Here is a 14,810-nt window from a genome sequence, read left to right on the forward strand (position 1 = left end):
GATTGTTAAAGCGCTTTGTGACCCTGGTCTGGAAAAGCGCTATATAAATAAATATTACTTACTTACTTACTTACATGTCACATGTCGTCCTGGTTCCTTTTTTTTTCTATTTTAATTTCTTTAACTACTCAAGCTAATATTTAAAGGGTTGTTTTCACGGCTGCGTGTGTTTACTTGATCCTCTTAAGCCGATTTAAAGCTGTAGAAACAACAACTTTGTTGTTTTCTCGGGGCCGTTTGCTGTCGGCATCGACTCGTACGACCTCTTCCTGTCACAAAATCCCATCAATTCCAAGAAAGGAAATTGTCTTTTTTCCCTAAAAATACAATATCCACAGACCTGAGGTCGCACACAACAATGAGATGTTGAAATGATAAATATACGAAGGCCATGTCTTTCATCATTGGCTATATAGTTTATCTAAAGTTTATTAGTCAATTAATAACAGTTAATAACAAATATAAACCCGGAAATTAATCAAATCTAATCGAAGAGCACTGAGATGGTGCATACGTCTGCCAAGGGACACATTTTGTCACCACATGAAAGTTGTGCGTGTTCTATTAGGTCTATAAATAGAATTTTGTTCAAAAACAACGTGATCATGCTAACTGACAAGACGACAAACAACTTCCTTCAATCAATCTACGAATGGAATACCAGGAATAATCTTTACGAGCCCGAGGATAATGTTGACTGTGCGTCATATATTTACCAACGTATGATGCATTCATGGGATTTAAAAGGAATTAAATGCATATTCATCCTATGACTCACTGTTTCATGTTAGCGTAGCCTTGTTGTGTGTCTGTGCGCTCATACGTGTAAACAAGTTGGTTGTTTTTTTTCACTGCTTCATACATGTTTTTACTTCATTGACACTGCAGTTTTTAAGGTATGACAAACTATATTATATACTATACTATACTATATCAATATGATCAGAAAACATATTTAAAGATAAATGTATAAAATGCAATAAATCGGGGTCAAACGTTTTATACAACTATTAATAACAAGTTGCTGGGTTTTTTTGTAACTATGCGTTCTTTTATTTTATATATTTGTTCAATATTTGCAATAAAAAACATCAAAAAAGGAAATTGTGTTTAAGCAATTTGGGGTTTTCTAGTGAAAAAGATACTCAAAAATTAAAAAAGATAGTACAGTATGATACGAAAAACATTTTCAAAAAATTATATTATTATATATAAAGCAATAAGTCAGGGTCCGAAAGTTTTGTAAACTACTATTTTGTGTTATTTTTTTGATTATTAGTTGTTTTTTTTATATATATATATTGTTTCAATATTCACAATTAAAAAACATGATAGAAGGTAAAAAATACGTGCAAATAATTATGTTAAATACATTTTTCTAGTGAAAAAAAAATACTAACAAAAAGGTTTATAAGTAATGCAAATATATAAAATACAATAATTGAGGGTTAATGCTTTTTTTCTTTTTTTATTAGAAAACATTTAACTATTAATAACTTTGTGTAATTATATGTCTCCTTTTTATTTATATTATTTCAATATTCAATATCTAAATAGGCTAAAATTAATTTTATTGCATTTTTTTCAAACTTGTTTCTATTTTTTTTAATGTAATGTAAAAGCATTAACAAATATATATTATTCTTATATTCACTTAAATATTTTTCCACAGGCAATAAATACTTAAAACACATACACAAAAAGTAAGTAAGTAAGTAATTAGTATTTATAAGCACTTTTGAAGACCAGGGTCACAAAGCGCTTATAAATAGTCCTTAAACAAAAACCTTACGGGGATATTAAGAGTTGAACTAGTAATTAATTGTAAAAATAAATACAAAAAGTAATTTCTTAGTTTCTATATGGTCTGATCTATAGACAGGGCCCGGGGCAGACCTAGAACATGCTCGTATGTAGGAGTATTTCTTAATAATGCTTTCTTCACCATAGTTCTTTCATGGTTTGTTTGTCAATGAAGTGCATTATAAAAAGTAGATCATTTGATATTTTATTTACAATTAACATTCAAATAGTTCATTTTTGTGTTGCAATTAAACGCCGGCCACTAGATGGCAGCAGTCATTACGTCTTCCGCAATGAAGGAAATGATGAGATCCTGGAGATGACTGAGGACGAGAGGACAATACTGCATGTTATTAAAACATTTTCTTCAGGAAAATTGTGCGAACGTATTGAAATATATCGTATCGAATCATATCGTGAGCTTCAGAAATCGTATTGAATGGTATCATGAGGTTCATATATGGTGTTGTTATATATCGTGCTAGCAAGATGGGGAGGTGTTTTTGTTTGAGGTAAGTTCAGGATTCACTACGGCTTTGGATCAAAGTATATACATCGAATGAGAGATTCTTATGACCTTTGTTGGGGAAGTTTTTTTGAGGAACATCTCTTTCATTTTCCAGAGTGGAGACGAGAAGAAAGGCGTGCTGGACCGCCTCAGCAACTTCTTCAACTCCAAGAAAAGAAAAAGCCGCAGCAGCCAGAACTCCGTCTCCTCCGGCGAACCCACCTCTCCGCAACCCCCGCAGTCTCCTCGAACGCCGGAGGGCCACGGCGGGCTGAAGACCCCGACCCCCTCGGGGGAGTTCAAGTGGCCGCAACATGGCGAGGACCGGGACACCAGCGGCTCCAGCATGGCCTCACTGCTCACCAACGACGCCGACCTGCCGTTCGCCGACAGCAACAGCAGCGGCAGGAGCAGCGTGCGGGAGGTCAGCCTCTCCAGGGTCAAGGACGGGGGGAACTCCGGGAATGACACCCCCTCCGCCCTGGACGTCGGGGATCCCTCGGCGGGTTTTACCGAGTCGGTGGTGGAGGAGGTGAGCAAGAGGCTGAAGGTGCACCTGGACGAGAAGAAACAGGACGAGGCCGGCGAGAGCACCCCCGTGTGTTTCTGTCCTCTGGCGAACTCGGGTCCGAAGTCGCCCAATCTGACCTCCATCACCTTAGGGTCGAAGAAAAGTTTTGTGAAGGTGGGCGAGAAGGGTCACTCCAGCATCCTGAAGGGACTCACGTTAGCGTCGCAGAAGGTCGGCGGGAAAGACGAAGGAAAGACTCGAGGTCGGATCGTGTCCAGAGAGACCGACCCGGCGCCGCCGCGGCCGACCAAAGCAAAGTCGCCTCATCTCCACAAAGCCATCTGGGTGGAAACGCACCTGGGAGAGGAGGAGGACTGGGGGAGGGAGAAGGATCCCACGAGCGAAAGGGAGGAGGTCCGACGGGCGGACTCGCCTCCCGTGCTGGCCATACCTGTCACAGTTATCCCTGAAGACGAGCCCGAGGGCAGGACGCGCCGCCTCTCTTCCACCCTGGCACAGGGCGGCGAGCCAGGAGCGTCTCTGGCACCGAGCGAGGGGGAGGTCCGAGCACCAGAACCTGTTCCAGCAGCCCCGAGACAGACTTCCCTCCAGGAGAAGAGCGAACAGATCCTCGTCACTCGCAAAACCGTCAACCTGCCCTGGAGGAGCAGGGTTTCGGTCGAGAAGGGGGAAGTGAGCCCCGAGTCGAGCGAGGATCCTGGCGGGGATTACAGCGAAGACTCCAAGAGGTTTGACGCGACGGACTCGAAACGGTGAGTTAATGTTTGTTTTTCTCTCTTTTTCTTTGAACCTGAGACCGCTGCAACTCGAGCTCTAAATTCCCACGACTCATTGTTCCTGAGGTGAACAATACAAGCCGAGCCTGACACACTGAAATATTAACTCGCCGTACATGTGTCAACCACCCCCCCCCCCCCCTCGCCGCACCCCCCACGAACAGCTGAATCTACTTCACTTGACCACGAAAGCATTTTTCCCTCGATCAGATCAGAGACAGTATTTGCCTTTGGTGGTGTTTATATTCACCACCCTGAGCTTGTTAGTCATTACGGGAACTTGACGAGCAACTACTGACGGATCACACTTTTGTTTAAGTTCAGCGTCAACTGTCAGACACACCAAAGAAAGAAAAAAGTTCTCAGGAGGACAGGCAGTAAATCTTCACACAAAATGAAAACACACCCGCGGACCATAAACACATCATTTTAGAGGCTGACAAGAAAACAATTGTTTAGTTGAGAAACGTCTCAGTGCCAGAAGAGGCAACAAAAAGTATGTTTAGATTAAAATTTGAGACTTTTGAAAACCTTAGTTTGGTAAATTATGATTTTTACTATTCACTTAACTAGGATTTAAAGAATTAAAGGTTATTAAACAATAACAATAATATTCCAAGTCCCTTTAAGTTTTTTAGTTTCAAAAGGTTGACATTTATAGTTAAAACCTTGTGGTTTAATATACATGTATATGTTATTTTTATCTCTTGATCATCTTTATTACTATTCTAAATATTTGACATTATTATTAATGATTATTGTTGCTGTTGCTCGTAGCTAAGAAGTTGCTGGTTCAATGTCGTTGAGTCACTGAGCAAGACACTTAACCCCGATTGCTTCTGATGGTGAGCTGTCAGGGTGGGTCGCAGCCTACTCCCATCGGAGTGTGATGGGTGACTTACAGTGAAGCGCGTTGACTGCTGAATAATATAAAAATAGAATTTAACAATTATCATTTATTATTATTAATATGACTAATAACATTATACATACCATTATGATTATTATTCTTGGTGAATAGTATGAAAATAAAATCCTTGAAAGTAGTCTAAGCTAAAATGTTTTAATTCCTTTGGACTTCAGTACAAAGCCTCCAACAAATTATAAACCTCTTTATACACAAACATTTTTACACTAGTTAATTTTTAAGAGTATAGCCGAGTTTGAAAAGTCAATGATCAATGACAGTGAGGCTTTTAATCTGAAGTGCATCAGGATACGTAGAAAAATGGGAGAATCCAAGAAATAACAGAACTTTTACATCCAGTTGAAATGAAAGCTACACGTGTCAGAAGTAACTTGGAATATCCTGGTGGGGATTAACTTCCTGTAAGAACCTGTAGGAACTAATGAGTCATAAAGACTACAGTACATTTTGGTTACAACACAGATAATAGAGAAACATGGAATCACATGTTTTTCTTACTTTTGAAGTATATAAGTTCATCATTTTTGCTACTTTAGCCCTTATGATAACAAAACTATCATCTGTAATCATGTTATCACACTAGTCAATTCATACATACATAGAAAGAATAGAGACCAAATAAACAGCAATAGTAAAGTATACAATTGAACAGATATTCCATGTTTATCTTGAAATTTTGTTGGTATTTAAGTACAGTTAAAAAGAGTATTACAGTACTATGTTTATTTTCCATTGTGAAGTTGTCTTATTTAATTACCTCTGAAAACATACCTCCAGGTCTTCGTAAATAAACTTCTAATGCCACCACAGTTGCGATGAGTTCCCTTCAAAAGCAGTTATTTTATCCTTTACTTTTCAATAAAGTGTGTGAAAAATAAAAGAATAGGTTTTATATATTGACAATAATAACTTTTGGTGTTGCAATTAAACAACAATGAAATCCTGCCAAGATTCCAGCGATAACTGAGGACAAGAGGATACAGTCGGCTTTTAAAGTCAGACATATTTTGGTTTCAGTTCTGTTAGTTTTAGTTCTATTAATTCAACAAAAAGATGGCGGAGCAATCCCAAGATCGATGTAATTCAATGTCTCCAAAAAAATATTTTGCAAGTGTATGGAAATATATCGTAAGATTGGTGTTTTGCTACAGCCCTACGTACCATGATGCAACAGGAATTAGTTTTGTGTTGTAGCTTCTTTTTAATTTGTTTTTGTTTTTAACTCGTGATCACAGAAAAATATGTTATTTTCACTATTGTCCGTCCTTCCCTTTTCCTCTCAGGCCGCCAAGTTCGCCAAACAACAACAATGGGACGCCACAGGAAGTCGAGGCGATCACAGCTGACAGAAGCACTCCTGACCGCGTAGAAGCCCAAGACAACTCGGAGGTCTTTGATGAAACTTCAGATATGCAGAGAGCGAAGACGTCTCGGGCGAGACCCGGGGGAGCCGGGGCGGACTCCAAACGAGGTGTTAAAGCGCCAGCGGAGAGCAGACATTCCACTGTAACTGGACTTAAGACCCCGACATCAACCACTGGAGAGAAGGCCAAGAATGTGACCATGGAGACAAAGGGCTCCATAAAAGTAGGAGCCTCCGGTGACACGCCGCCGCTCAAGGAACAAAGCCACGTTTCTAAGCAGGCGACGGGAAAAGACGAAGCGGTATTAGGGTCAAAGTCCAGGATCCCCAAAAGGCCGACATCTGACACAGATTTAAAATCCCCAGAAACAACAGATAAATCTTTCAGAGCCGATGACTCCAAAGTCTCCAAACTGCAGAAACCAGCCAAAAGCCCCAGCGAATCACCGAAGATGAAAGCAGGAGACTCGTCTCCGCCGAAGGTCACCAAAAAGAAAGTGAACCTGAAGCCAAGTAGAGACAAAGGTTCTGCTCAGATGCTCAACGGCGGGGCGGAGCACCACACCGACAGGAGCACAACGGACGAGGAGGAGGCCAAGAAAAAGCTGGATAAGAATTCCCTGGCATCCCGAAGTCGGCTGCCTATTTCATCACCTGCCAGAAGGAGGAGCGATGAGGCAGGCGGAGACGAGATCGGAAAATGTTCCGCGACAGATGGACTCAACAAATCTGAGAAAGAGCTGGAGGTGAAGGTCGTTGAGAAAGCTCAACCGAAAGGCACCAACAAAGGTAAGATGCTGACGCTACTTTATGTGTTCTTGAGCTGAATATATAATGGGTTTTTTTTATATATATTTGAGTTTGTTTATGTGGCCTTTTCGTCTTATCTTGTCTTAATTTCCAAGTATTACTTTGGTAATGTGGCTTTTTCTGCAATCTTAGAAAGCACTTGTTTAACCAGTATTCATCCAACCACAGTGGTCAAAGTTTATACTACATTAAACTGCCTGAAATTACAAATAGTCGCAGCTGAGGTTTGAAACTGGAAAGAAAAAACTATAACAGAAGGAAATAAGTAATAAGGGTGCAAGTTCAACTTTGTAAAATGCAATTTTTGATAACATTAAAATCAGAATCTTGATTTTGCAACAGCATCTTTAATAAATTAAAATCCCATGTGTGCCAGGCTAGTCAATTGTTGTATTATTATTATTGTGTTGTTTGCATTAATCTTTAAATGTTATTCAACGTGTTGCATTTTGCAATGAAAGCAGTTTATATATTGATGTAATGCATTAAAAACACAGAGGTTATTTCCTCAACACAAATTGTAATCACAATAATAATTTTTGCAGAAGTCGAACATTTAGCGTCATGAATGGTGTACCACAGGGGTCTGTTATCTAACTATTGTTTTTCACTTCCCCAAAAAATAATCAGATAGTCTTTCCTGATACACTGACACTATTTTCTCCCCAAACAGGAAGTCTTTTGTCAGGCAAAACATCCAAACAGACAACAACAGTTGTGACAAACGGGCCGGAACAAAGTGACACAGATACGAGGACGGAGAAAACTGCGTTAAAACTGCCTAAATACAGTGATAAACCGCAAAAGAAATCTGGCAAGGACCTGAGCGACAGCTCCCCTTCCAGCAAACTTCCAACAAGAGGTCAGAAGTTTTTGGATAAACTAATACCTCTTAAAAAACAACCCCCAACCAGTGAAGTCACAACTCCAAAACAAGACGCCGTCGGAACAATCGTCGTAGAAGATCATTCAAAAGAAAGCGACGTCTCTAAACAGGAAGAGCATGTTGAAAAACCATCGAGCAACGAGGCGCGCTCTGCTGAGAGAGGGGCGGAAGTGAAGCAGGAAAGGGAGCTGTTAACTCTGAAGAAGGACGACGTTATCAGAGAAAATGAGCTGACATCGGCTAAACAAGATGAAGCTGATGGAACGCCTGAGTGTATTGTAGCAGCTGTAGGTGTCGAGACTGGAGACAAATCTCCAGAGGAACCACAAACGTCACGAGAGTGTTTGAGAGACGACAGTAAATCTGAGGACAGTAGCAAACAAGATTTAAACCTGGACAGATGTCTACAAGTGGAACCTGCAGAGAAGAAACCGAGTCAGGAGGATCTCACGGATATTTCACCGTCGTCTCTACCAGGTGAGCAAACTGTCGACCAGGAAAAAGAAATGAAAAACTCTACAGTTATGAAATCTGAAATCTCAGTCGATGCTAGCATGTCTGGTAAAGAACTGCTGGAGGAGAAGAAAAAACTTGTAACTGAAAAAACAACTGGCCTTACAGAGACTATCGTGACGTGTAATGATTTAAATATAAATAATGAAAGAGTTGACAAAGATCGTGAGGCGCCAGTTTTTTTTCCGTCGTCGCCTGTTGCTGTTTCTGAAACGCCAAAGATTTTTGAAGAACAGTCGAACAAAGACGCTCTTTCACTGGATAAGGTCTCTAATGAGAATATGACTTCGGGGCACAGTAGCCGGGGCAACGATGAGCTCAGCGCTTCTGAAACAATAGAAAAAGCTACTGAACATCAATCCACGGAGATTAAGCACAATTTAGAGAAAGTTCCCACCAAAGGTTTTGAGAAAGTTCAGGAATCTACAACATTCATGAGCGAAGATGGTAAAAATCAGGTTATTATTAAAGACACAAAAGATGCACAAAATGATTCCGGAGTGAAAGATAATTCTTCGCAGAAAATCCCACCTGGCGTCGCAGAACACGTGGACAACTCTTCTGAATCCAAACAGGAGCAGGAAACATCGAAGGAAAACCCAGACGTGAGCTGCAGTTTGGTAACTTCAAAGGCGAAGGAGAAAAGCCCGATTCTTTTATCAGATGCTGCAAACCACGAAAGCATGAACAAAAAAACGGACCATTCCAATGGGGATACAAAGCCCAAAACAAACAAGGGAGTTGAACGTTCCGAGGACAAAAAAGCTAAACACATAGAAGAAGTTGTTGTTGCTGAGGCTGACGTGAAGACGTTGGACGCTAATCAGACGAGTGATGTTGGCCGACAACCATCGACGAATCATCTTAAAGATCCCAACAAGTTGGTAGAAAACTCAAAGAAAGACATCAGTGTTGAAGTAAAAGGTCAACAGGGATCCAAGGGAGTTGGTGGTGAAATGGGCGAAGAGAAACAAATCCTGACAAGAGAGGATGTTGATAGCAATTCCAAAGAACTCCCCGGTCAACATGAAGCCATTGAGGGACCGAACGCTGATCTAGCAACAAGTGTAGTTGATACAAACCAGGAAATTAAGCGTGCAAAGGATGATGGGAAAGAAACCGTTGATATAGACAACGTCGTAAATCAGGGAGAGAAAACAAATGAAGTTGTTTCGGAGACAACAACTGCTGCTGCAAAAGCTGAGATGAAGGTTCATGAGCTCACAACATCCTCTACTGAGATTGTAACAGAGGACTCTAAAGTTCCAGACGAGCTGAAGCTCGTTGTTCACGCCAAAGAAAACACTGACTCAAACCTGGAGATTGTGCAAACAAAGGGAATGGTTGTGGAATCTACTGCTGACAGTGAGGTAGAGGAGACTATATTAAAAACAAACAAATGCGTTGATGAGGCGACGATAGAACAGGAACTAAAGACGAAAGAATCTGTGGTTGGTACCGAGACCGAAGTAAGACAAAAGTCAGAAGTTCCAAAGGAACAGAAGTCCATGGGGATCAGGGAAGGTGTTGGGTTGGAGGAAACATCGCCCGATGAGATTGTTGCAAAGAGCCCAGGCGTTCCCGATGAACCGAAGCTTATCGCCGTCATCGACCCAAATGTTGCAAGTCAAGAAAACCTTGATTCAAACCTGGAAATTGTGCTAACAAAGGATTCGGAAATTGTTGAATCTACCAATTTGAACGAAAAAACCAACAGTGAGATCGAGGTGGACCAATTAGAAAGAAACAAGAGTCTTGATGAGGCGACGATACAACCGGAACCAAAGATGAAAGAACCTGTGATCGATACCAAGACTAATATTGATCAAAATTCAGAAGTTCTTAAGGAGCCGAAGTCCATCAAAACCAGGGAAAGTGTTGGAACAGAAGAGCCCAACGAAAAGATCCCACAGAATAATGTTTGTGAGCCCAAAAAATCGTCCGATGAGATCGTAGCAAAGAGCCCCAACGTTCCCGATGAGATCGTAGCAAAGAGCCCCAACGTTCCCGATGAGATCGTAGCAAAGAGCCCCAACGTTCCCGATGAACCAAAGCTTAGTGAGGTCATTGACGCAAATGTCGCAAGTAAAGAAAACCTTGACTCAAACCTGCAGACAAAGGATTTGGAAATAGTTGTTGAATCAACCATTTTGGACAAAGGATCCGACATCGAGGTTGAGGTGAACCGTTTAGAAACAAACAAGAGTCTTGATGAGGCAACGATACAACTGGAACCAAAGATGAAAGAACCTGTGATCGATACCATGACTAATATTGATCAAAATTCAGAAGTTCTTAAGGAGCCGAAGTCCATCAAAACCAGGGAAAGTGTTGGAACAGAAGTGCCCAACGAAAAGATCCCACAGAATAATGTTTGTGAGCCCAAAACATCGTCCGATGAGATCGTAGCAAAGAGCCCCAATGTTCCCTATGAGATCGTAGCAAAGAGCCCCAACGTTCCCGATGAACCAAAGCTTAGTGAGGTAATTGACGCAAATGTCGCAAGTAAAGAAAACCTTGACTCAAACCTGCAGACAAAGGATTTGGAAATAGTTGTTGAATCTAACATTTTGGACAAAAGATCCGACATTGAGGTTGAGGTGAAACGATTAGAAACGAACCAGAGCGTTGATAAGGCGACGGTGCAAACTGAGCTAAAGACTGTAGAATCTGAGCAACATACAAAGACTGAAGTTGAAGAAAAGCCAGAAGTTCCAAATGAGTCGAAGTCCATCGAGATCAGCAAACTTCAGGAACCGGTTGAAAACATCACAAAGATTCCAGAAGAGCCAAAGGTTGTCGACGTCTTAAACCCAAACGTCGCAAGTAAAGAAAACACTGAGTCAAACCTGGAGATTAAGCAAACACATGATTCAGAAATTATAGTTGAATCTACAATTTTGACCGAAAGAACCAACAGTGAGGTCGAGGTCAACCCAGTAGAAACCAACCAGAGTGTTGAAAAAGCGAAGATACAACCTAAGAAAAAGTCGAGGAAGAAAGTCATTGTCGAACAGAAAGAATCTTCACAAGATACCAAGTCAGAAGTAGAAAATAAGTCAGAAGTTCCAAATGAGCTGAAGTCCATTGAGATCAGGCATCATGTTGAGCTAGAGGAACACAAAGAAGAAAACACACAAGCTAGTGCTGAAACCAAAACGCCTGATGTTTCAAGCACTGATACCATAGAGAACTCTGAAGTTCCAGATGAACCGAAGCTTCTGGATCCAAATGTTGCGAGTAAACTAAAGGTAGAGTCGAACCTGGAGAAGAATTCTGAAACAATTGTTAAACCTACAGTTTTGACTGAAAGAACAGACAGTGGCGTCGACGTAAAAGTACAGACGAACCAGAAGTCGGACGGTGGCAAAGGGAAGAAATCGGTTCTAGATGCCAAATCAGAAGTGGAACAAAAGTCTGCTCAGATCAATAATCAGGCCGAGGTAAAGGAACCCAAAGAAAATGCACAATCCAGTGTTGAACACAAGCCGTTTGAGCATGAAAACGACAAATCTAAGTTATCTACAAAGAAAGTTATTGAGGATAAGATTGACGAAAAACAAGGCGTCTCTACCATTAGCACATCGGAAAAGACTGTCAGTACCGTGATTGTTAGCAAGGACGAGTCAACACCTACATCCGAACAAAGAGAGAAAAAGTCTACAAAGAAAGTTATTGAGGATAAGATCGACGAAAAACAAGGCGTCTCTACCATTAGCACATCGGAAAAGACTGTCAGTACCGTGATTGTTAGCAAGGACGAGTCAACACCTACATCCGAACAAAGAGAGAAAAAGTCTTCAAAGAAAGTTATTGAGGATAAGATTGACGAAAAACAAGGCGTCTCTACCATTAGCACATCGGAAAAGACTGTCAGTACCGTGATTGTTAGCAAGGACGAGTCAACACCTACATCCGAACAAAGAGAGAAAAAGTCTACAAAGAAAGTTATTGAGGATAAGATTGACGAAAAACAAGGCGTCTCTAACGTTAGCACATCGGAAAAGACTGTCAGTACCGTGATTGTTAGCAAGGACGAGTCAAAACCTACATCCGAACAAAGAGAGAAAAAGTCTACAAAGAAAGTTATTGAGGATAAGATTGATGAAAAACAAGGCGTCTCTACCATTAGCACATTGGAAAAGACTGTCAGTACCGTGATTGTTAGCAAGGACGAGTCAACACCTACATCCGAACAAAGAGAGAAAAAGTCTACAAAGAAAGTTATTGAGGATAAGATTGACGAAAAACAAGGCGTTTCTACCGTTAGCACATCGGAAAAGACTGTCAGTACCGTGATTGTTAGCAAGGATGAGTCAAAACCTACATCCGAACAAAGAGAGAAAAAGCCTACAAAGAAAGTTATTGAGGATAAGATTGACGAAAAACAAGGCGTCTCTACCGTTAGCACATCGGAAAAGACTGTCAGTACCGTGATTGTTAGCAAGGACGAGTCAAAACCTACATCCGAACAAAGAGACAAAAAGTCTACAAAGAAAGTTATTGAGGATAAGATTGACGAAAAACAAGGCGTCTCTACCATTAGCACATCGGAAAAGACTGTCAGTACCGTGATTGTTAGCAAGGACGAGTCAACACCTACATCCGAACAAAGAGAGAAAAAGTCTACAAAGAAAGTTATTGAGGATAAGATTGACGAAAAACAAGGCGTCTCTACCATTAGCACATCGGAAAAAACTGTCAGTACCGTGATTGTTAGCAAGGACGAGTCAACACCTACATCCGAACAAAGAGACAAAAAGTCTACAAAGAAAGTTATTGAGGATAAGATTGACGAAAAACAAGGCGTCTCTACCATTAGCACATCGGAAAAGACTGTCAGTACCGTGATTGTTAGCAAGGACGAGTCAAAACCTACATCCGAACAAAGAGACAAAAAGTCTACAAAGAAAGTTATTGAGGATAAGATTGACGAAAAACAAGGCATCTCTACCATTAGCACATCGGAAAAGACTGTCAGTACCGTGATTGTTAGCAAGGACGAGTCAAAACTTGCATCCGAACAAAGACAGAAAAAGTCTACAAAGAAAGTTATTGAGGATAAGATTGACGAAAAACAAGGCGTCTCTACCATTAGCACATCGGAAAAGACTGTCAGTACCGTGATTGTTAGCAAGGACGAGTCAAAACTTACATCCGAACAAAGAGACAAAAAGTCTACAAAGAAAGTTATTGAGGATAAGATTGACGAAAAACAAGGCGTCTCTACCATTAGCACATCGGAAAAGACTGTCAGTACCGTGATTGTTAGCAAGGACGAGTCAAAACCTACATCCGAACAAAGAGACAAAAAGTCTACAAAGAAAGTTATTGAGGATAAGTTTGACGAAAAACAAGGCGTCTCTACCATTAGCGCATCGGAAAAGACTGTGAGTACCGTGATTGTTAGCAAGGACGAGTCAAAACCTACTTCCGAACAAAGAGAGAAAAAGTCTACAAAGAAAGTTATTGAGGATAAGATTGACGAAAAACAAGGCGTCTCTAATGTTAGCACATCGGAAAAGACTGTCAATACTGTGATTGTCAGCGACGAGTCAAAACGTACTTTCAAACAAAGCCAGAAAAAATCGGATTCGACTTTGTTGGCGGGTGCACTTGTCGGGAAAAAGGTAGACACCCTTAAAACTACTGACGCAAATTCCCAGAAGCCTGCTCAAGCTCCAAGTCTTCACAGAGAAGCTCCCTCTAGCTGGCTAGACGTGGAACACAGTGGTAAGCAGAAAAAAGAAGGCAAAAGAAGGATAAACATGTCAGCCAGCGAGGACGAATCCGTCGACGAGGACGATTCGGACGACTTCATCCGCAGCATCAAAGAAGGCGGTATTCCTTTCTCGCTACCTCCCAAGCGGCACAATCGCAAGAAGTCGCCGTCTCCGCCTTTCGCCATGCCGGCCATCAAGGAGGATCGCTTCGAGAAGACCTTCGATCCGGCCGAGTTTCAGTTCGGCTTGAGAAAACCCAACAGGGGCTCCAGAGATCCTTCGCCGGCGATGGTGTTGAAGCAGAAATCGGCGAACAGAGAAGGCAGGTCTGCGGAGAAACATGGAAAGGACAACTCGGATTCTAAGGATCAACTCGACTCTCAGGTTGAGGCGAAGGAAGCTACAGAAGAGGAGAAGCAAGAGAACAATGCTCTGCCCAAGAGGCAGTCCCGTCTGGAAAGAATGTCCATCCTGTCCACCCTACTGAGCTCCCCGAAGTCCTCCAGGAGAGGTCAAAAGGAGGGAGTCCTGGACTTAAACAGAACAATTTCTCCTGACGCTCATCCAGGGCCGACCTTGGTCGCACAGGTGACTATTGAGTCGCAGGTAGAAGAGGAAGTGAAAGGTTTAAGTGAAGGAGCAGAGGGCGGGGTCGTGGTTAGCCCCGCCCCTCTAGACCTCAAAGCAGAGTCGACAATACCAGCAGAACAGACTCGTACCACACCTGACCTTGAGCTGAAACAAAAGACTAACGGTGACAAAGTGCAGAGTGTACTCGGAAAATGTTTTCTACCAAACAACGACGTCCAGGAGACTAAGCCCAAGAAGATTTCACAGAAAAAGGTAGGCATTTTTTTAAGTATTTTTTTAAACAATTAAAGTATTTGAAGTGAATGTAAAACTTTTTAAAATGTAAAAATATTTAATCATTATCCTTTTTAATCGTCAAAAAATCAGTTTGGAATACA

General features: G+C 41.4%; 1 protein-coding gene across 2 annotated transcripts in view; it reads left to right on the top strand.

Annotated features, from left to right (window-relative positions):
- LOC148060440 (uncharacterized) overlaps positions 1-14,810 on the top strand; it is a 43,507-nt gene that overhangs the window by 20,242 nt on the left and 8,455 nt on the right. For both annotated transcript variants that reach the window (XM_087779224.1, XM_087779225.1), the window contains 3 exons: positions 2,427-3,595; positions 5,831-6,699; positions 7,394-14,685. In XM_087779224.1, coding sequence (XP_087635350.1) covers positions 2,427-3,595; positions 5,831-6,699; positions 7,394-14,685 — 9,330 coding nt within the window. The remainder of the gene's footprint in view (positions 1-2,426; positions 3,596-5,830; positions 6,700-7,393; positions 14,686-14,810) is intronic.

Source organism: Callionymus lyra, chromosome 18, assembly GCF_982586985.1.
Source record: "Callionymus lyra chromosome 18, fCalLyr1.hap1.1, whole genome shotgun sequence".
NCBI classification, from domain to species: Eukaryota; Metazoa; Chordata; class Actinopteri; order Syngnathiformes; family Callionymidae; genus Callionymus; species Callionymus lyra.